Source organism: Somniosus microcephalus, chromosome 7 (assembly GCF_052327205.1).
Source record: "Somniosus microcephalus isolate GS21.2 chromosome 7, FLI_Smic_1.0, whole genome shotgun sequence".
Classification (NCBI taxonomy): Eukaryota; Metazoa; Chordata; class Chondrichthyes; order Squaliformes; family Somniosidae; genus Somniosus; species Somniosus microcephalus.
The window spans coordinates 266926022-266947484 of NC_140993.1; the positions used below are offsets into that span (position 1 = coordinate 266926022).

General features: G+C 43.6%; 1 protein-coding gene across 2 annotated transcripts in view; it reads right to left on the reverse strand.

Annotated features, from left to right (window-relative positions):
* The window catches only part of LOC147115304 (septin-7), a 154927-nt gene extending 134161 nt beyond the window's left edge, over positions 1-20766 (reverse strand). For both annotated transcript variants that reach the window (XM_085993729.1, XM_085993728.1), the window contains exon 1: positions 20644-20766. In XM_085993729.1, coding sequence (XP_085849855.1) covers positions 20644-20653 — 10 coding nt within the window. In that variant the 5' untranslated portion in view covers positions 20654-20766. The remainder of the gene's footprint in view (positions 1-20643) is intronic.
* Between the last annotated feature and the right edge of the window lie 697 nt (positions 20767-21463).

Genomic DNA, 21463 nt, shown 5'->3' on the forward strand with positions numbered 1-21463 from the left:
CCATTTATCACACCTCGGCAGAGAGATAATCACAGCAATCAAAGGTGTGAATGGTGTCCAAACAGGTCAGTCAGGAAAACATTACATCAAAGAACAATGAGGTGGTGTCACAAGGGCTCAAATATTGCAGATGCTGGGGTCTGTATGAAAAACAAAAAAAGACAAAAAACATTTTTTTTGCTGGAAATCACAACAGGTCCGGCCGCATCTGTGTAGAGAGAACAAGCCAATGTCGACTCGAGTCTGGATGACCCTGCGTCAGGTGGGGTTACACGTCGAGCAGAAACTGATAGCCAAGATCCGCACCCATGAGGACGGCCTCAACCGAGATCTTGGGTTCATGTCACGCTACATGTAACCCCACCTGACTCAGGGTCATCCAGACTCGAATCGACATTAGCTTGCTCTCTCTACACAGATGCGGCCGGACCTGCTGTAATTTCCAGCAAAAAAAAATGTTTTTTGTCTGTTTTTTTGTTTTTCCATACAGACCCCAGCATCTGCAATATTTGACCCCACCTCATTGTCCTTTGATGTAATGTTTTCCTGACTGACCTGTTTGGACACCATTCACACCTTTGATTGCTGTGATTATCGCTCTGCCGAGGTGTGATAAATGGCAGTTGGAAACATTACCTGTAAACATCTGACATGATTCTCTGACTATATAAGCTGTGTCTTTATGCATTTCTCCACTTCACCTGACGAAGGAGCAGCGCTCCAAAAGCTTGTGATTTCAAATAAAGCTGTTGGACTATAACCTGGTGTTGTGTGACTTGTTACATTTGTCCACCCCAGTCCAACTCCGGCATCTCCACACCATGGCTACTTCTAAAAGGAAGCTGTCCTGCTAGCCCAGACGGCCAGATCTATTGAATTAATTTCACAACCTGACGTTGTGATTTGGGATACAGTTCGATACGATGGCCACTACACTTCCATACCTACAAATGGGGGCCAGAATCCTCCCAGTGAGGCCAGTATCGGGAGCGGTGAGAGCGGAGACTCAGAGTATATAAATTCACTTTCGCTGGCTTTTTTTTTAAATATACAGAGGCTTACCAATCTCAGACCAGCGGCGGCGTTCCAGAGCCACGTCAGGATTCAAAACGTGACGCGGACAGGAGGAAGCAGCTGATTGCGTGAGTATTTATACTACTCTATAGTTTGACAATTAAGGTTCATAGTTTATAAAGTTTAGAAGGTCTTAATTTTGGGGTTATACTTTCTAAGGCCTCGTGTGTAGCGGGGAGTGCTTGGAAACAAGGGCCCTTGAGTATATCATTTAATTGTAGTAGAATTGGTGGTATTGATTTAATTTAAATTAAAGGGTTAAGTCATGTCAGCACAGCTCGGCCCCATGGCATGCTTCTCCTGCACTATGTGGGAAATCAGGGACACCTCCTGTGTCCCTGACGACCATGTGTGCGGGAAGTGTATCCAGCTGCAGCTACTGACAAGACCGCATTGCGGCGCTGCAGCTGCGAATGGATACATACTGGAGCATTCGCGATGCTGAGGACATCGTGGATATCACGTTTAATCAGTTGGTCACACCGCAGGTAAAGGCTGCACAGGTAGGAAGGGAATGGGTGACCGCCAGGCAGAGTAGTAGGCGCAGGCAGGTAGTGCAGGGGTCCCCTATGTTTATCCCCCTCTCAAACAGATATACCACTTTGGATATTGTTGGGGAGGATGGCTTATCGAGGGAAGGCAGCAGCAACCAACTTCCTAGCACCATGGGTGGTTCTGCTGCACGGGACGGGAGGAAAAAGAGCGAGAGGGCTATAGTGATAGGGGATTCTATTGCAAGGGGAATAGATAGGCGTTTCTGCAGCTGCAAACGAGACTCCAGGATGGCATGTTGCCTCCCTGGTGCAAGGGTCAAGGATGTCTCCGAGCGGCTGCAGGGCATTCTGGAGGGGGCGGGTGAACAGCCAGTTATCGTGGTGCATACAGGTACCAACGATAGAGGTAAAAAAAAAAAGGATAGGTCCTAAAAGCTGAATATAGGGAGTTAGGAGGTAAATTGATAGGACCTCAAAAAGGTAGTAATCTCAGGATTGCTACCAGTGCCACGTGCTAGTCAGAGTAGAAATAGAAGGATATTTCAGATGAATACGTGGCTAGAAGAATGGTACAAGGGGGAGGGATTCAAATTCCTGGCACATTGGAACTGGTTCTGGGGGAGGTAGGGCCAGTACAAACTGGACGGTTTGCACCTGGGCAGGACCGGGACCAATGTCCTGGCCGGGGGGGGGGGGGGGGGGGTGGTGTTTGCTAGTGCTGTTGGGGAGGGTTTAAACTAAAATGGCAGGGGGTTGGGAACCTGTGCAGGGAGACAGAGGAAAGGGAAGCAAGGATAGAAGCAAAAGACAGGAAAGAGAAAAGCAAGTGGAAGTCAGAGAAATCAAGGTGTAAATCAAACATGGCCGCAGTAAACAATAATTCTAAAAGGTCTAAGAGTGTTAAAAAAAACAAGCCTGAAGGCTTTGTGTCTTAATGCGAGGAGCATTCGTAATAAAGTGGTTAAATTAGCTGCGCAAATAGATGTAAACGGATATGATATAACTGGGATTATGGAAACATGGCTCCAGGGTGACCAAGGCTGGGAATTCAACATCCAGGGGTATTCAATATTCAGGAATGACAGGCAAAAAGCAAACAGCAGTGGGGTAGCATTGCTGGTTAAAGAGATTAACAATACAGAGGAAGGATATTAGCTCTGATGTGGAATCTGCATGGGTAGAGCAGAGAAATACCAAGGGGCAGAAAACGTTAGTGGGAGTTGTATACAGACCCCCAACAGTAATGCTGAGGTTGGGGATGGCATTAAACAGGAAATTAGAGATGCGTGTAGTAAGGGCACAGCAGTTATCATCGGTGACTTTAATCTACATATAGATTGGTCTAAGCAAATTAGTAATACTGTGGAAGAGGAATTCCTAGAGTGTATACAGGATGGTTTCTTGGACCAATATGTCGAGGAACCAACTAGAGATCAGGCCATCTTTGACTGGGTATTATATAATAAGAAAGGATGAGGAAAGCCAATGGAATCTTGGCTTTTATTGCAAGGGGGATGGAGTATAAAAACAGGGAAGTCTTGCTGCAGTTATACAAGGTATTGGTGAGGCCACACCTGGAATACTGCGTGCAGTTTTGGTTTCCATATTTAAGAAAGGATATACTTGCTCTTGAGGCAGTTCAGAGAAGGTTCACTCGGTTGATTCCGGAGATGAAGGGGTTGACGTATGAGGAAAGGTTGAGTAGGTTGGGCCTCTACTCATTGGAGTTCAGAAGAATGAGAGGCGATCTTATCGAAACATATAAGATTGTGAGGGGGACTGATCGGGTGGATGCGGTGAGGATGTTTCCACTGATGGGTGAGACTAGAACCAGGGGGCATAATCTTAGAATAAGGGGCTGCCCTTTCAAAACTGAGATGAGGAGAAACTTCTCCACTCAGAGGGTAGTAAATCTATGGAATTTGCTACCCCAGAGAGCTGTGGAAGCTGCAACATTAAATAGATTTAAAACGAAGATAGACAGTTTCCTAGCAGATAAGGGAATTAGGGCAGGGAAGTGGATGTCAGTCTAGGTTCGGATCAGCCATGATCCTATTGAATGGCGGAGCAGGCCAGAGGGGCCGTATGGCCTACTCCTGCTTATGTTCTTATGATTAATTAGCAATCTTGTTGTGAGAGGCCCCTTGCGGAGGAGCGATCATAATATGATCGAATTCTTAATTAAGATGGAGTGTGAAATAGTTGATTCAGAGACTTGGGTCCTGAATTTAAATAAAGGAAACTACGATGGTATGAGGCGCGAGTTGGCTAGGATGGATTGGGGAATGTTACTTAAAGGGCTGACGGTGAATAGGCAACAGAAAATATTTAAAGATCGCATGGATGAACTACAGAATTTGTTCATCCCTGTTTGGCATAAAAATAAAACAAAAAAGGTGACTCACCATTGGCTAACGAGGGAAATTAGGGATAGCATAAGATCCAAGGAGAGGACATAGAAATTGGCCAGAAAAAGCAGCAAACTTGAGGATTGGGAGCAGTTTAGGATTCAGCAAAGGAGGACAAAGGGATTAATTAAGAGGGGGGAAATAGAGTACGAGAGTAAGCTTTCAGGGAACATCAAAGCTTTTATAGATATGTGAAGAGAAAAAGATTGCTAAAGTCAAGCGTAGGTCCCTTGCAGTCAGAATCAGGGATATTTATAATGGGGAACAAAGACATGGCAGACCAATTAAATACATACTTTGGTTCTGTCTTCACAAAGGAGGATACAAATAAACTCCCAGAGATGTCGGCGAACATCGTGTCTAATGAGAGGGAGGAACTGAATGATATTAGTATTTGTAGGGAAATTGATGGGATTGAAGGCTGGATCCCCAGGGCCTGATAATCTACATCATAGGGTACTTAAGGAAGTGGCCCCAGAAATAGTAGATGCATTGCTGGGCATCTTCCAAAATTCTGTAGACTCTGGAACAGTTCCCATGGATTGGAGGGTAGCTAATGTAACCCCACTATTTAAAAAAGGTGGTAGAGAAAAAACAGGGAATTATAGACTGGTAAGCCTGACATGGGTAGTGGGGAAAATGCTAGAGTCCATTATAAAAGATGTAATAGCAGATCACTTGGTAAACAGTGACAGGATCAGACAAAGTCAACACGGATTTACAAAAGGTAAATCGTGCTTGACTAATCTACTGGAATTTTTTGAGGATGTAACTGGTAGAATAGATATGGGAGAACCAGTGGATGTGGTGTATTTGGACTTTCAGAAGGCTTTCAATAAGGTTCCACATAAAAGAGATCAGCGTGTAAAGTTAAGGCACATGGGATTGGGGGTAAGGTACTGACTTGGATAGAAAACTGGTTGGCAGGCAGGAAGCAAAGAGTTGGAATAAATGGGTCTTTTTCCGAGTGGAAGGCAGTGACTGGTGGGGTACCGCAGGGATCGGTGCTAGGACCCCAGCTATTCACAATATATATTAATGATCTAGACGAGGGAACTAGATGTAATATCTCCAAGTATGCAGACGACAGAAAGCTGGGTGGGCATGTGTGCTGTGAGGAGGATGCAGAGAAACTCCAGTACGATTTGGACAGGTTGGGCGACTGGGCAGATGCATGGCAGATGCTGTATAATGTGGATAAATGTGAGATTATCCACTTTGGTGGCAAAAACAGGAAGGCAGATTATCTGAACGGCAATAGATTGGGAAAAGGGGTAGAGCAACGAGATGTGGATGCCCTTGTGCACCAGTCGCTGAAGGTAAGCATGCAGGTGCAACAGGCAGTTAAGGAGGCAAATGGTATGCTGGCCTTCATAGCGAGAGGGTTAGAGTACAGGAGCAAGGATGTCTTGCTGCAGTTGTTCAGGGCCTTGGTGAGACCGCACCTTGAGTATTGTGTGCAGTTTTGGTCACCTTATCGGAGGAAGGATGTTCTTGCCATGGAGGGAGTGCAGCGAAGATTCACCAGACTGATACCTGGGATGGCAGGAATGACGCATGGAGAGATTGGGTCGATTAGGCTTATATTCACGAGAGTTTAGAAGAATGAGAGGGGATCTCATTGAAACTTATAAAATTCTAACAGGACTAGACAGACTAGATGCAGGAAGGCTGTTCCCGATGGCAGGGGAGTCCAGAACCAGGGGTCACAGTCTAAGGATAAGGGGCAAGTCATTTAGGACAGAGATGACGAGGAATTTCTTTACCCAGAGAGTGGTGAACCTGCGGAATTCTCTACCACAGAAGACAGTTGAGGCCAATTCATTAAATATATTCAAGAAGAAGGAGTTAGATATATTTCTTAAGGCTAAGGGGATCAAGGGATAGGGGGAGAAAGCAGGGACAGGGTACTGAATTTGGATGATCAGCCATGATCTCATTGAATGGCGGAGCAGGCTCGAGGGGCCGAATGGCCTACTCCTGCTCCTATCTTCTATGTTTTGATGTTACAAAGAATTAATTGCCCCATATGTGTCTTTTCCTTTTTTTTTTACACAATGAAAATAGTCAAATTTTTTTTTTTTTTATATATATATAAATTGTACACAATTTACTGAACTAAAATGTTCAAAACTTCAGAATATCCTTGACAAAATAAACTTGCTTGTCTGTTGCAAGCTGTAACCACTCAGCAATTTGAAAAACAAAATGCCAAAGTTTCAAGCAAGTGGTCTAAAACTAGTATTTCCACTTCTGGAGATCTAGGGTCAGATCTAGTTAAAGAGCTGCTGGTGTCTAATAGCTTCTGATGAAGTTTAGCCACTTTTGGTGCAGTTCCAACTCACTCTCCAGCCTCTGGATAGCTGGCCTTACAAGCCTTAGTACAATTCACTGCAACCCTTTTCCCCGGTTACAAATATTCAGCAGCAGAGATGCTCCCAATTCCGTCCCGTCTTCTTCACTACGAATAAAAACTCCACTGTAATGTGCACCCATATGAAAGCCATACACTGATATTTTGCTTTCAGACAAAGCTCTGAGCCTCCCACTTAAATAAAAACTGAATAGCAATGTTAGTAAAATAGTTTTCTTTTTAAAGTAAATCACAAAAGCATCAAAATTGGTTGAAGTGAAACCCAACTTTTCCACCATCAACGGGTCTTCATTCAGAGGGAAGTAAAGGCCGTCTTAATTGGGTGGTGAATAACTCGGCATATTTCCTTTAAAGGAAATTTTGCACAGCTAGGGAAACCACAAAGCTCAATTACAAAAACCTCCAACTACTTAGCCCAGTACAGCTGTAAAACGGTCACGAAAAGCAGCTTTTATTTTTTGCATGGGGGGAGCCACGATGAGCAGTTCAGCGTAAAGGTTCAACGGTCCTTTCTGTTACACTCCATATATCTCCAGGTAGTTTTCATTTCAAAACGTTAAGATGTGCGCAACTTCAATGAGGCAACTCAGTCTTCTAGAAAAGTTCACCTATTTTTAGAAGCCCATTAAAAACCGTCTTGCAACTTTCAGAGTTAACTGTTTAATCTACTAGTTTAAACAACCCGGGCTAAGGATGACAATAACATTATCTATTCATTTACCTCTCTGCTGTGTGCACCTTGACGTTTAAAATTCTGACAGGGTTACAGACTGGATGCAGGGAGGATGTTTCCCCTGGTTGGGGGCTCTAGATCGAGGGGTCACAGTCTCAGGATACGGGGTAGAACATATATGACTGAGGTGAGGAGAAATGTCTTCACTCAGAGGGTGGTGAACCTGTGGAATTCTCTACCACAGAAGGCTATGGAGGCCAAGTCGCTGAATATATTTAAGAAGGAAATAGATAGATTTCTAGACACAAAAGGCATCAAGGGGTATGGGGAGAGAGCGGGAATATGGTATTGAGATCGAGGATCAGCCATGATCATATTGAATGGTGGAGCAGGCTCGAAGGGCCGAGTGGCCTACTCCTGCTCCTATTTTTCAATGTTTCTATGTTTGACTGCCATGTTTGCCTAAATAAGGGACTATACTTCAAGATAATTTGTTGGCTGTGAAGCACGGTGACATCCTGAGGAGGTGAAAGGCTCTATACGAATGCAAGCTTGTCCCTGTTCCTAAAGGTGGAACAAACTACACAAGCCAGTATATGCTTTGTTGATTTCATAGCTCAAATTGCTCCCATGACTAAAACCAATGACTAACCAATTTATCCAGTACTTCATCCCATTAAATAGCTCAATGTTCTTTCCAGATACAATCCAAGTCTGGAAGAACAAAATCTCCGGAGCGTACAGTAACCAGGTTCTTCCTATAATTCGTTAGCAGCAGTGTGCCCAGTGGTCTAAAGCACTGGATTTAGGCTCTAGTCTTTTTAGGGGTGCGTGTTTGAATCCCACCACTGTCAGGGTACAAAATTCAAATGTTAACTTGCAGCAGAGTGTATTTTTGCATTTTCTGGCAGTTGCTGTGGGTCAAATGGCCTTCTGCACTGCAATGCCTGTGATTCTCGAAGCCCAACTGGACATTATAAAATTTCATATACAGATTTTGCTTCACTGAAATGCTAGGGATTTCAAGAAATTTCATATATCCATTACACAAAGCCTAGTTAGAAATATAGGAATGTACAGGACTGGGTCAGATCATTTTGATCCAACTATCCAGCACCAGAGTTTAAAAACAGAATACACATTTAACTACCAAAATCCCTCAATTGATTTTCTCAGTTGCCTGTGCGACTCCCTCTTAAAATTTCTGATATTATCAACCTCAAATCACCTTTGTGCACAGTCCAAACATTCACTACTCTCTCTTTGAAATGGTAACAGATCTGCCCATTAATGCAAAGAGTGTCATCACATCACCCCTCATTGCCGGTGTCAGATGTATGGCGAATAGGGATTAACTGGCCACCAATTCTTGAATATCTCTTCTCAGTCTCAAAATTAGAGCGAGGCGGCGAGGCCATTTAGGAGTGAAATCAGGAAGCACTTTTTCCACATAGGATAGTGGAAATCTGGAACTTGCTTCCCCAAAAGTCTGTGGATGCTGAGGGTAAAATACTGAAGCCAGAGATAGATAGATTTTTGTTGGGGAGGAACATTGGAGCAGGCCATTCAGCCCCTCGAGCCTGTTCCGCCATTCAATGAGATCATGGCTGATCTGTGGCCGAACTCCAGATAGTAGAGGGTCGTGAATCTTTGGAATTCTTTACCCCGGTGAGCTGTGGAAGTCAAGTCATTGAATATATTCAGGGATGAGAGACATAGATTTTTGAGCAACAGGGGAGTCAAGGGTTATGGGGAGCGGGCGGGAAAGTGGAGTTGAGGCCAAAATCGGGTCAGCCATGATCTCATTAAATGGCGGAGCAGGCTCGAGGGGCCGAATGGCCTGCTCCTGCTCCTATTTCTTATGTTATTACGATACCTGCCTTTGGCCCATATCCCTTCATTCCTTTGGTTAACAGAAAGCTATCAATCTCTGATTTAAAATTAATTGATATAGCATCGATAGCCGTTTGGAGAAGAGTTCCAAACTTTTACCACCCTGTGTGTAGCAGGGTTTCCTAATTTCACTCCTGAAAGGTGTGGCTCTAATTTTTAAGACTATGCCCCCCGAGTCCTAGAATCCCCAACCAGTTAAAATAGTTTCTCTCCAACTACCCTATCTGTTCCCCTTAATATCTTGAAAACTTTGATCATATCGCCCCTTAACCGTCTAAATTCTAGGGAATAAATTCTAGGGGTAAGGGCATCAATGGATATGGAACAAAGGTGGGTAAATGGAGTGGTGGGACAGATCAGCCATGATCTAACTGAATGGCAAAACAGGCTCAAGGGAATGAGTGATCTACTCCTCGGCTCGCGAGTGCAAACAATTCTGCTAATTTTTTTTGATGGCCTGTTAGTCTTATAATCCCGGTTTATCCCTTTGCTCATCCAGCTCACGACATTCACCTAACGGAAACAAAAAGGTAAAGTGGGCAGCCTCCCGGGAGGGGCACGAGTAGCACTATGGAAACTACCATCTACCACCCCCAACCACAGCCAAAGAGGAAACAGTCACTGAATCTCATTTCAGCAGCATAGCAGATATCAGGAAGTAAAGGAAACGGAAGCTGTGTGTTCATATTCAGTGGCATTGCATACTACCTTAGTGTCTAAAAAGACAGTATTCAATTTTCTAAAATGTGTGTCATTTTTTGCAACTACTAAAATACACCTTTACCTTTTTTCCCCCCCAAACAGAACTTCATTTTACCAGAACTAAAGATTCGATTTCTAAAATCAACATAAACAGCAGCGGCTATACTTCACCAGTACCTAATTGGCTGTGAAGCGCTTTGCGACATCCTGAGGTTGTAAAAGGTGCGACATAAATGCAAATCTTCCTTTCTACTTTCTATCTGATTATATGCTCCTCACTATTAGATACACCTCATGTGTCACTGAAAAGATTTAATTAGTTGACTTGGTTTTAAAACAAAGCCAAAATCAATTTGTTTACTGCCCAAAATACAGATTTTCCAAATGCTGAATGTTGACTGTGCCAGCAACAGGCAATGTCCAAATGCGCTCATTATCTCTGGCTGTGCCCGCTGACAGAATCCACTGGTCAATCTACAGCTCTCTCAGCCGGGAAGCTTGGTGAAACAGTCCAACAGCAGAAAAATTACATTCAATGAAGCAGAGAAAAATCCACACCTCCTGATCCAGCTCACCTCTTAGCAATTTCGCCCACCAGTACAACTATGAATAAATCTTGGCAGTTGAATTAAGTGACTCATTTGCCCATTATTCCAGCTCAAGAAAGGTTACAAAGGGGAGTGGCCAGAGCAGACGTGGTTTGCAATTATTGTAATTAAAAATAAGCAGTTCAACATGGAGTAGGACTGCACCCAGCTTCATTGCAGTTTATAAATAAGGGTCAATGAACTTGCAGAATCTGATTGACAAATTTAGAGCGGAAGTGGATTTTAAGCTACTCCTGTTAATAGAAAAACTTGGGCACGATGTTATACAGACATGCAGCGGTTATCGACACATAACTAAAACAACTGGAGAAAAGGAAAATGTGTCTAGTGAATGGAACTAGTCCTTTCAAACTGCACCTGTACATGGATCTATAAACCATTCGGCAGGGACTGTTGAGCATCTATTGTTCATGCAGGAAATATTCTCGTTTTGTTTTCCTTCATTTAAAATTACTCAACATCTGAATTGTGACATTACAACCTAAAAAAGCAGGAAGTCTCTCCACCCAAAAAAAATAGACATCAGTGCCAAGGAAAATATATTAGCACCATTTTGTGTTGGGAAAAATTGACAGTTTAAAACGAGGCTGATTTTTTTTTTTTTTTTTTTTAAATGAACTAAAATGACAACGAACTAGGGCTCTTGCCTAACTGACGGTGGAAATCCTGCCCTTTTTGAGCAATTTTTATTGCAAAGTCACCACAAGTGGATGGAATATTTTATCACCTCTGACTCCAAGTACATCCTTTTTTTTAAAACAATTCCTGGAATGTGGGTGGCACCGAGGGCATCAAGAATCAACCACAGTGCGAGATTGGAATCACGTGCCGGCAGCCTGGGTAGGGGCGGTAGGTTTGCCTTGTGCCAGATTTATTGAACTCAGCTTCACAACTTGCCACGGTGGGATCTGAAAGTGGGTCGGAGTTGCTAGTCCAGTGGCATAACCACTGGGCTGCCATGTCCTATCCAGACTCAAGTCATAGAAATGTCTGCAGTCATACAGTAGGTGGCTGAGCCCTACAGACCAGAAAGGTGCTAGATTGAAACTACAATCTATTGCAAGTAGATTTCATCTGGGTAACGATAGGACTGGAGTTACAAGTGGTCTCTGCACCCCATGCCTTTTGGACAGTGGAGGGAGGGAGAAATGAGAACAAAAAAACCACAGCCACGGTTCCAGTTCCTGATCTTTATTCAGTGACCTCGGCTGGAAGTGCACCAAATGCACTACCAGTACTCATCATGAAGACCCACTGTGTATGACATTTACCAAGGTAAAGTACCAGAGAAAAACCGGCACACTCAGAACATGACCCACCAAGGAATCACTCAAGGAGAGATGGGGAGGAATATTGCCCCACTTTACACTCAGTATCAAGGCCATGTACAGCAGGTCAATTAGAGCAAAACACTGCCATGGCCAGTCTGCCTAAAGTCCAACCCCAGAAGAATCGTCCCATAGAAATACACAAAGAAACACAAGTCACAATACAGAAACAGGCCACTGGGACCAGCAGTACATGTCCGTGTTTATCCTCCATGCGAGCAAATAGTTCTAATCACATTTACCCACACTGATCCCATAGATCATCCATATGACATAGAAACATAGACGATAGGAGCAGGAGATTCGGCCCCTCGAGCCTGTTCCGCCATTTAATGAGATCATGGCTGATCATCCAAATTCAGTACCCTGTCCCCGCTTTCTCCCCATATCCCTTGATCCATTTAGCCTTAAGAAATATATCTAACTCCTTCTTGAATATATTTAATGAATTGGCCTCAACTGCCTTGTGTGGTAAAGAATTCCACAGGTTCACCACTCTCTGGGTGAAGAAATTCCTCCTCATCTCTGTCCTAAATGGCTTACCCCTTATCCTTCGACTGTGACCCCGGATCTGGACTCCCCCACCATCGGGAACATCCTTCCTGCATCTAGTCTGTCTAGTCCTGTTAGAATTTTATAAGTTTCAATGAGATCCCCTCTCATTCTTCTAAACTCTAGCGAATATAAGCCTAATCGACCCGATCTCTCTTCATACATCATTCCTGCCATCCCAGGTATCAGTCTGGTGAATCTTCGCTGCACTCCCTCCATGGCAAGAACATCCTTCCTCAGATAAGGCGACCAAAACTGCACACAATACTCAAGGTGTGGCCACACCAAGGCCCTGTACAACTGCAGCAAGACATCCTTGCTCCTGTACTCGAATCCTCTCGCTATGAAGGCCAACATACCATTTGCCTTCTTAACCGCCTGCTGCACCTGCATGCTTACCTTCAGCGACTGGTGCACAAGGACACCCAGGTCTCGTTGCACTTCCCCTTCTCCCAATCTATTACCGTTCAGATAATAATCGGTCTTCCTGTTTTTGCCACCGAAGTGGATAACCTTACATTTATCCACATTATACTGCATTTGCCATGCATCTGCCCAATCACCCAACCTGTCCAAATCATACTGGAGTTTCTCTGCATCCTCCTCACAGCACACACGCCCACCCAGCTTTGTGTCATCTGCAAACTTGGAGATATTACATCTAGTTCACTCGTCTAGATCATTTATATATATTGTGAATAGCTGGGGTCCTAGCACCGATCCCTGCGGTACCCCACTAGTCACTGCCTGCCACTCGGAAAAAGACCCGTTTATTCCAACTCTTTGCTTCCTGTCTGCCAACCAGTTCTCTATCCAAGACAGTACCTTACCCCCAATCCCATGTGATTTAACTTTGCACGCTAATCTGAATGTTACTGAAATTTTTTGACAATGTCACTAAACTAGTCGATACGGGAATGTCTACGGATGTTATTTATATGGACTTTCCTAAAATACCACATACAAAAGACTATTAACTATGGTAGAAGCCCACGGAATTGAGGGCAAATTATTGACCTCATTTGAAAATTGGCTGAGCGGCAGGAGGGATAATGGGTAGGTACACAAATTGGCAGGTACTCAAATTGGCAGGATGTGATTAGTGGTGTCCTGCAGGATCTGTGTTGGGGCCTCAACTATTCACAGTATTAACGACGGAGATGATGGCCAAATTTGATGACACAAAGATAGGCGGCAGTGTAGGCAGTGTCGATGAAAGCATAAAATTACAAAGGGATATTGACAGATTAAGTGAATGCGCAAAACTGTGGCAAATGGATTTCAATGCAGGCAAATGTGAGGTCAGCCACTTTGGACCTAAAAAGGATAGAACAGGGCACTTTCTAAATGGTGAAAAGCTATACAGTGGCGGTTCAAAGAGACTTGGGGGTCCAGGTACATAGGTCATTAAAAGGTCATGAACAGGTACAGAAAATAATCAAAAAGGCTAATGGATTGCTGGTCTTTATATCTAGAGGACGAGAATACAAGGGGGTAGAAGTTATGCTGCAGTTGTACAAAACCCTGGTTAGACCACACCTGGAGCACTGGGAGCAGTTCTGGGCACCACACCTTAGGAAGGATAGATTGGCCTTGGAGGGAGTGCAGCGTAGGTTTACCAGAATGATACCCGGACTCCAAGGGTAATGTTACAAGGAGAGGCTACACAAGTTAGGGTTATATTCCCTAGAACTTAGAAGGTTAAGGGGTGATCTGATCGAAGTTGTCAAGATATTAAGGGAAACAGATAGGGTAGAGAGAAACTATTTCTGCTGGTTGGGGATTCTAGAACAAGGGGGCATTGTCTAAAAATTAGAGCCAGACCTTTCAGGAGTGAAATTAGGAAACACTTCTACACGCCAAGAGTGGGAGAAGTTTGGAAAACTCTTCCGCAAACGGCAATCGATGCTAGATCAATTGCTAATTTAAAATCTGAGATCGATAGCTTTTTGTTAACTAAAAGGTATTAAGGGATATGGGCCAAAGGCGGGTATATGGCGTTAGGTCGCAGATCAGCCATGATCTCATTGAATGGCGGAACAGGCTCAAGTGGCTCAGTGGCCTACTCCTGTTTTTATCCCTTCAATTACTTTTCCTTCATCCATTTATTCAATCTAATCTTGAATTTTGACAGTCTCTGCCTCAACCACTGACCCTGGAAGTGAATCCCAAAGCCTCCCAACTCTGTGTGCAGAAGATTCTCCTCCCCATGTTCCAAATCTTTTCCATTTAATCCTGTATCGATGGCCCCTCATTCTAAACCCCTCAACTACTGCAAACAGTCTGCTTCTATCTACCCTGTCCCATCCTTATATAACTTGAAACGCCATCACATCTTTCATGGCTTTTATATTCTATACCTAGAGATAAATCCTAGAATTCAATTATCGACCCCAACCACAACACACTACCACAAGATGCTGCAAAGTAATTGCCCCCTAGGATTCCCATCAATCTTGTTTGCTTCAATTGTCTGACTTTCATCAGTTGCCAGTTATGGAAAATTCTGCAGCCAGATCATGTCATCTTGCTGGCTGGAAATCCAGCAGGGAGTCAAGGCCTCTTCAGGTCACGAACTAACCTCAAGCATTTGTAATTCACCCAAGTGCAGAGATTCCAGAAATAGACTTGGATCTTGTCTAAAATTAAAATATATTTCAGGGAAGGTTCATAAATATGCATATTTCTCAGCCTTCCCTAAGGAACTGCAAAAACCAATGCAAGTTAGGCTCAAAGGAATGTTACAAACTGAAATTACTTCACAAGGATCTTCTCACGTTAGGATGGACACAGCCATTGCTCAGTTCACATGTTGACATTTGGGCATACAATGATGCAGTTGTGCTGGATACCAAGTCTGCAATTTCTTGGCTTCAATGCTAAATCATAGTAATAGTTCATTTATACTGCAGCTACTGGTTTCAGACTGGTAAGGTAGGGACAGTACCAGCTCCAAAGTATTTTGTTTATACTGCCTCAAAATTTAAAACCAACTCGATGAATTGCTCAGAAGGTCCAAAATCACTTTTTAAAATTGGGCTCATTGCACTCGACCTATACGCCATGAAATGCCAAACCCAACTAGCATCGAAACGCTTCCTCCAAACAGTGCAACACTGCTGGGCTCAAGCCACTTCACAGCAACAGTAAAGGTGTTGGTCAAAAGGGTGCTTGGGTCACAACATTGACTAGTAGCTACAAAATAGCAAAAGTTCTACCATTTCTGGGTAGTCTAAAATACTGGTCATATTTAACACTGTTTTATCTTTATTGAAGTTCTTGTATAACCAATGGCAATGTTCCTGTATACCAACACCAACTAGCTTTTACCAAGATTTTATCAATGGATGTAAAAACATAGCATATTTTCCTATCACTCGTACTTATTTGATAAAACTATTCTACTTCTGGGACAGTTCATGAAAGGTTACACATTTGACATTACAACATAAAATCCAGGAAAATGCAGTGCTGCAAGATTTAAATTTGTATGCAGCTTAATAATGGCCAAACGCATTCACTGTACCAGAGAATTGTGCAAAGACAGATCAATCTGAAAGTCGCATTCTTCAGGTCAACTTAGCCAGGCTCACTTCACCTAGAAAAATTGGGTGATAGCCAATTATCACCATTGAGCCAGCGACAGCCATTAAGTCAATCCTCAGGTATTGTGCTCTTTTTGAAAGTCCACAAGAACGTAAGAATTAGGAGCTGGAGTCGGCCATACGGCCCTTCGAACCTGCTCTGCCATTCAAGATCGTGGCTGATCTTCATCTCAACTCCGCTTTCCCGCCCAATCCCCATATCCCTGGATTCCCCTGGAGTCCATATTTACCTCAAAGAGCAGTGCTACTGACACTGCAGGGGTAAATGGTTGACCCCCACTGCAAGTTGAGTGTCACCGAGACCGCCTATTTCCACCTCTAACATTGCACGACTCCGTCCCGGTCTCAGCCCATCTGCTGCTGAAACCTTCATCCATGCCTTTGTTACCTCTAGACGCGAATACTGCAACCCACTCCTGGCCAGCCTCCCACGTTCTACCCTCAGTAAACTTGGTCATCCAAAACGCTGCTGCCCGTATCCTAACCCGCACCAAGTCCCGCTCCCCCATCACCCCTGTGCTCGCTGACCTACATTGGCTAAATGGGATAGAGTCAGAACAGATCCAGCAACTCAAAACTGGACATCCATGAGGTGCTGTGGGCCATCAGCAGCAGCAGCAGAAATGCACTCACCATAATCTGTAACGTCATGGCCCAGCATATCCCTCGCTCCACCATTACCATCAAGCCAGGGGACCAACTCTGGTTCAATGAGGAGTGAGGAAGAGCATGCCTGGATCAGCACCAGGCATACCTAATTATGAGGTGCCAACTTGGAGAAGCTACAACACAGGACTAGATGCATGCTAATCAGCAGAAGCAGCGTGCTATAGACAGAGCTAAGCAATCCCACAACCAACGGATGAGATCAAAGCTCGTCGACCTGCCTCATCCAGTTATGAATGGTGGTGGACAATTCAACAACTAACAGGAGGAGGCGGCTCCATGAATATCCCCATCCTCAATGATGGCAGAGCCCAGCATGAGATTGCAAAAGATTTAAGCATTTGCAACCATCTACAGCCAGAAGTGCCGAGTGGATGATCCATCTCAGTCTCCACCATCAAAGAAGCCAGTCTTCAGCCAATTTGATTCACTCCAAGAAATACCAAGAAATGGCTGAGCACATTGGAGCGCAAAGGCTATGGACCCAAACAACATCCCAGCTGCAGTGCTGGAGACTTGTGCTCCAGAACTAGCCACGTCTCTTGCCAAGCTGTTCCAGTACAGCTACAACACTAGCATCTACCTGACAAAGTGGAAAATTTCCAGGTATGTCCTGTCCACAAAAAGCAGGACAAATCCAATTGAGCCAATTACCACCCCATCAGCTAACTCTCAATCATCAGCAAAGTGATGGAAGGGGTTGTCGACAGTGCTATCAAGGGCTGATAAATTGCAAGTAAAATTCACACAAGTGCCAGGCAATGACTATCTCCAACAACAGAGAGTGTAACCACTGCCCCTTGACATTCAACTGCATTTCCATGGTTGAATCCTCCACCAGCAACATCCTGGGGGTCACCATTGACCTGAAATTTAACTAGCCACATAAATAGTGTGGCAACAAGAGCAGGTCAGAGGCTAGGTATGCTGCGGCGAGTGTCTCACCTCCTGACTCCCAAAGTCCTTCCATCATCTACAAGGTACAAGTCAGGAGTGTGATGAATACTTGCCACTTGTTGGAGCTGCACTCGCCCAGGCAACACTTGAAGCTTGACACCAAACAGCACAAAGCAGCCTGCTGGATTGGCACCCCATCCACCACCTTCAACTCCCTCCACCACCGGCACACAATGGCTGCAGTGTGTACCAGCTACAAGATGTGTTGCAACAACTTGCCATGGCTTCTTCAACAGCACCTGCCAAACCCGTAACCTCTACCACCTAGGACAAGAGCAGCAAGCACATGGGAACACCATCAACTCCAACACCATCCGGACTTAGAAAGACATCACTGTTCATCGACGCTGGGTCAAAATCCTGGAACTCCCTACCTAACATCATTGTGGGAGTACCTTCACCAGACAGACTGCAGTGGTTCAAGGCAGTGGCTCATCACCACCTTCTCAACGGCAATTAGGGATGGACAATAAATGCTGGCATTGCCAGTGACACCCACATCCCATGAATGAATAAAAATCTTACCCTTAAATGCATCTACGCTATTCACTTAACTACTCCATGTGGTGGCAAGTTCCACATTCTAACCACTCTCAGGGTGAAGAGATTCACCTGAATTCCTTACTGGATTTATTAGTGTCTGTCTTATATTATGACCCCCGTTATGATTGCCACCCTTTGGAACTACTGCCCTCATAACTAATTAAAATCTTTGTATTCATTGACTATTTCTACAATAAGAAATTTTATCATTCTGCCCACAATGTCCCCTACGGCCAGGGAACCTCCACAAATAACTTAGCAGCTACCATAGAGTACATCATGCAAATATACCACAAAGCATATAGCACTAATCCAGTGTTAAGTTCCCAGAGTGCAGCCGTCTCAAAAGGTCAAGATAAACATGTCACACAAAATAGACTCCATTTACAGTAAAATTATTGAGTCCAGCCTGCCTAACTCACCCTTTCGCAAATGTTACACCACTGTAGTAATCTGCTTCCATGAACTACCAAATCCCAGCCTACACCCTACAAAATCAATTTCAATTTAAGGTGTTTTATTTAATTTCTGTTATCTTTGTGTTCCAATGACACCCAATGGTGCAAAATGAAATACACGTAAATGGAAATATTTTTACAAATCTTGCAGTAGTGCTACATAGAATTAACAGCTCAGAAACAGGTAATTCGGCCCAACTGGTCTATGCTGGTGTTTATGCTCCACACGAGCCTCCTCCCATCCTACTTCATCAAACGCTATCAGCATCATCTTCTATTCCTTCCTCCCTTTTGTACTTTTCTAGCTTTCCCTTGAATGTATAAACCTTGGATTAATTAATGGAAATAAAGCCAAGGAAAAAGAGCAGCAATGAGACCATGAAGGGAGACAGAATAGAGGCAAAGCGAGGCAGGGCAGCAAGCCCCAAATATTCTTGGTCGTTAGAATTCTGCAACGCCTCGAGGAAAATATGTCGTAAGCCCATCCCAAATTCTGTGGTATGAAAAGAGGATTCTGTGGAATGTCTTCGCAGGTTTGGGGAACATTACAACACAGTGAAGGTTTTTGAAACACTCAATATAATCAATTAGATTTCAATGCGAATATAACCTGTCTGAACTTAATTGCCCTGTCGTAGTTTATGATTTAAAAAAAATCACAAGAGATGATGTTGCCAATAGCTCGACACTAAATGTTGTGGGTGTAATTCTGAAGTTGCCTTTAATCATGTCCCTTTGCAGGATTAAGTCACCCATTCTGCTGGGTTTATCAGATCTTTGCTTTCAGCAGAGCTAATCGAGGGTAGCCATTACAATCTACTGTATTACCAGGAATGATCTCACTTCAGTGGATTACACATAGGTCCCACGCTGAAATGTTCTTGCCACATCACAAATACTTAGTCTGATTTCACTCAAGCACTATTGTCCTGAATACCTTTCCTTGGGACCCAAATCGTTTTTGCAATAGGATGGGTCATGAGACCATTCTTCCCCCCACCTCCCTCAGTTTTCTCCATCTTTTCACCTGTTGCCACTGACTCATGCTGGTGTACAGCTCCTGCAGACACTGTTCAAGTGACAGTGTTGACAGGCCATCCGACCACGAAGGGCTTAACAGTTCTTGCTCTCACCTGAACCAAACATTAATTATAAAAGTCAGATAGCCAGGTGGTGAAGCTTAGAACACAAGAGCCTAATCTTGAGTTACTTACAAGCCTTTATTTAGAGAAAGACACAATGGCCCAGAAACTCTGGTCCCAACGCGCGAGTACGTACGGGGTACTCACCCGTAAGCCCAACCAAAGTGCCTGTTTCGTGCATACACTGCGCATGCGCGGGAAACCGGAACTTCCGTCCTCCTGAAAGGGGTTCAGTGGTCGAACGCGTGTGCCAGAGAGGCAGCGTGTGCGTATTGAACTTACGTTTTTTTTTTTTTTGCAGGTTTCTCCGGGAGGGTAAGTCTCCAGGAGTTACACTTTTAAAAAGCAGGCGCAAGGCCTGCTTTTAACAAGGTAAGTGGTGAATTAATTAAAATTAAAACATTTTTTCCCCCACAGGTTTATTATTTTTATAAATACTTTAAAGAAAGGTAAGTTTATTTTTAGCCCCATTAGAAACTATAATTATTTTTTCAAAAATTTAAATTATTGTTTAAAAGTTATTTCATGTAATTTATAGTTATTTTAAAAAAGTGATTTTTAATTTTTTTTTGAAGTGAGAGATTTTTGGGGGCTTATAGTATTTATAGGTTTGATAGCTCTTCCTGTCAAACTTATGAATGAAGCATTCCCTGCTCCGATTGGCTCTCCATGGCCCAGGTGATCCCAGGTGATGCATCGAACTAACTGCGCCCCTGGGATACGCAAGCAGTGTGCGCCGGCAGTTGGAGGAGGCCCAGGATCGGAATCCCACAGCACAACGGCCGGCGCGCTCGGTAAGTGCAGGTCGGGGGCTTACACCCGCGGGAAGCCTCTGTCCTGAATTTCTGGGCCATTACATACTGCACGCCCCCACCAGCTGAATCCAATTAACACCAAATTGCTGTACACCACTTTAATACAATTAACATTAATGACTGATTTTTCTCCTCCTTAAACCAGGGGTCCTGAACTCACTGTTGCACCCCGGTAAACTCAGCTGCTTTACCACTGCTGAGCAAATAAACGTGGGGTGTTCATCTGTGCCTGCCAAGATATCAAGGAGTTCTCAGGACCATTTCTTAAAACCAGTTTGCCTTCAGCAAGGATTTTACATTAATCAAATGACAAAGCAATAATTGCTAAATTCAATACAATGAGTCACTTACCTACGACCATTAATGTAAACTCAAATCCCCTTTTCACAGACTTTCTGTACACTTGATTAGGAAGGTTTGCAAACCCCACATATCCTTCAAGATTCTTTTGCTGCTGTAACAAAACAACACCATTTAGTTTCCAGTTCAGAATCAACAAATTTAATAGCACCGACAACAAGGAGGAATATACTCAAGAGCAGAACAGTGGTGCAACTTAAATCCACCATTCATATATAGCAAACTTCCTAATTATAATCTTATCACGACTGAGAGCCAAGGAAGCTAGACACTGCCCCACGTCACGTAGAGGAGTATTAAAAAACTACCTTTTTGCTCAAGATACTCACCGCTGTGTTGTAAACGTTGAAAACCCACAGGTCCAGCATTTCAGATGGTAATGAAGTATCCACACGGCACAGCGAGAAGAATTCAAAGTAAGATGGAGTGCAATAACCAGCATCATCCAGCAGAGCATGAAGAGAAAACAGGTTAAAAAGTTAGATTTCAAATAGAACCACAACCTCTATTCTGTTTAAACAAAATCAAAAACATTAATACATTTCAAATGATTTACAATTGCAATCATTTACCATGTTTCCCTAACCCTGCCCAAATCACACTTTTTTTTTTTTAAAAGCACTAAGAATTAACCACTCACTGGTAATAAAGTGAGTAATTATAATTTACAACATGGGCTAGATAAGAGTTACCATTTAATGAAGAGCAGCCCCTTCTCCTCTGAAATATTTACAAATTACGATTACCGAGGTCACAAATACATTTTCATTCCTATGGGCTCTGGATTTAGACACAAAAGGTCATCGACCTG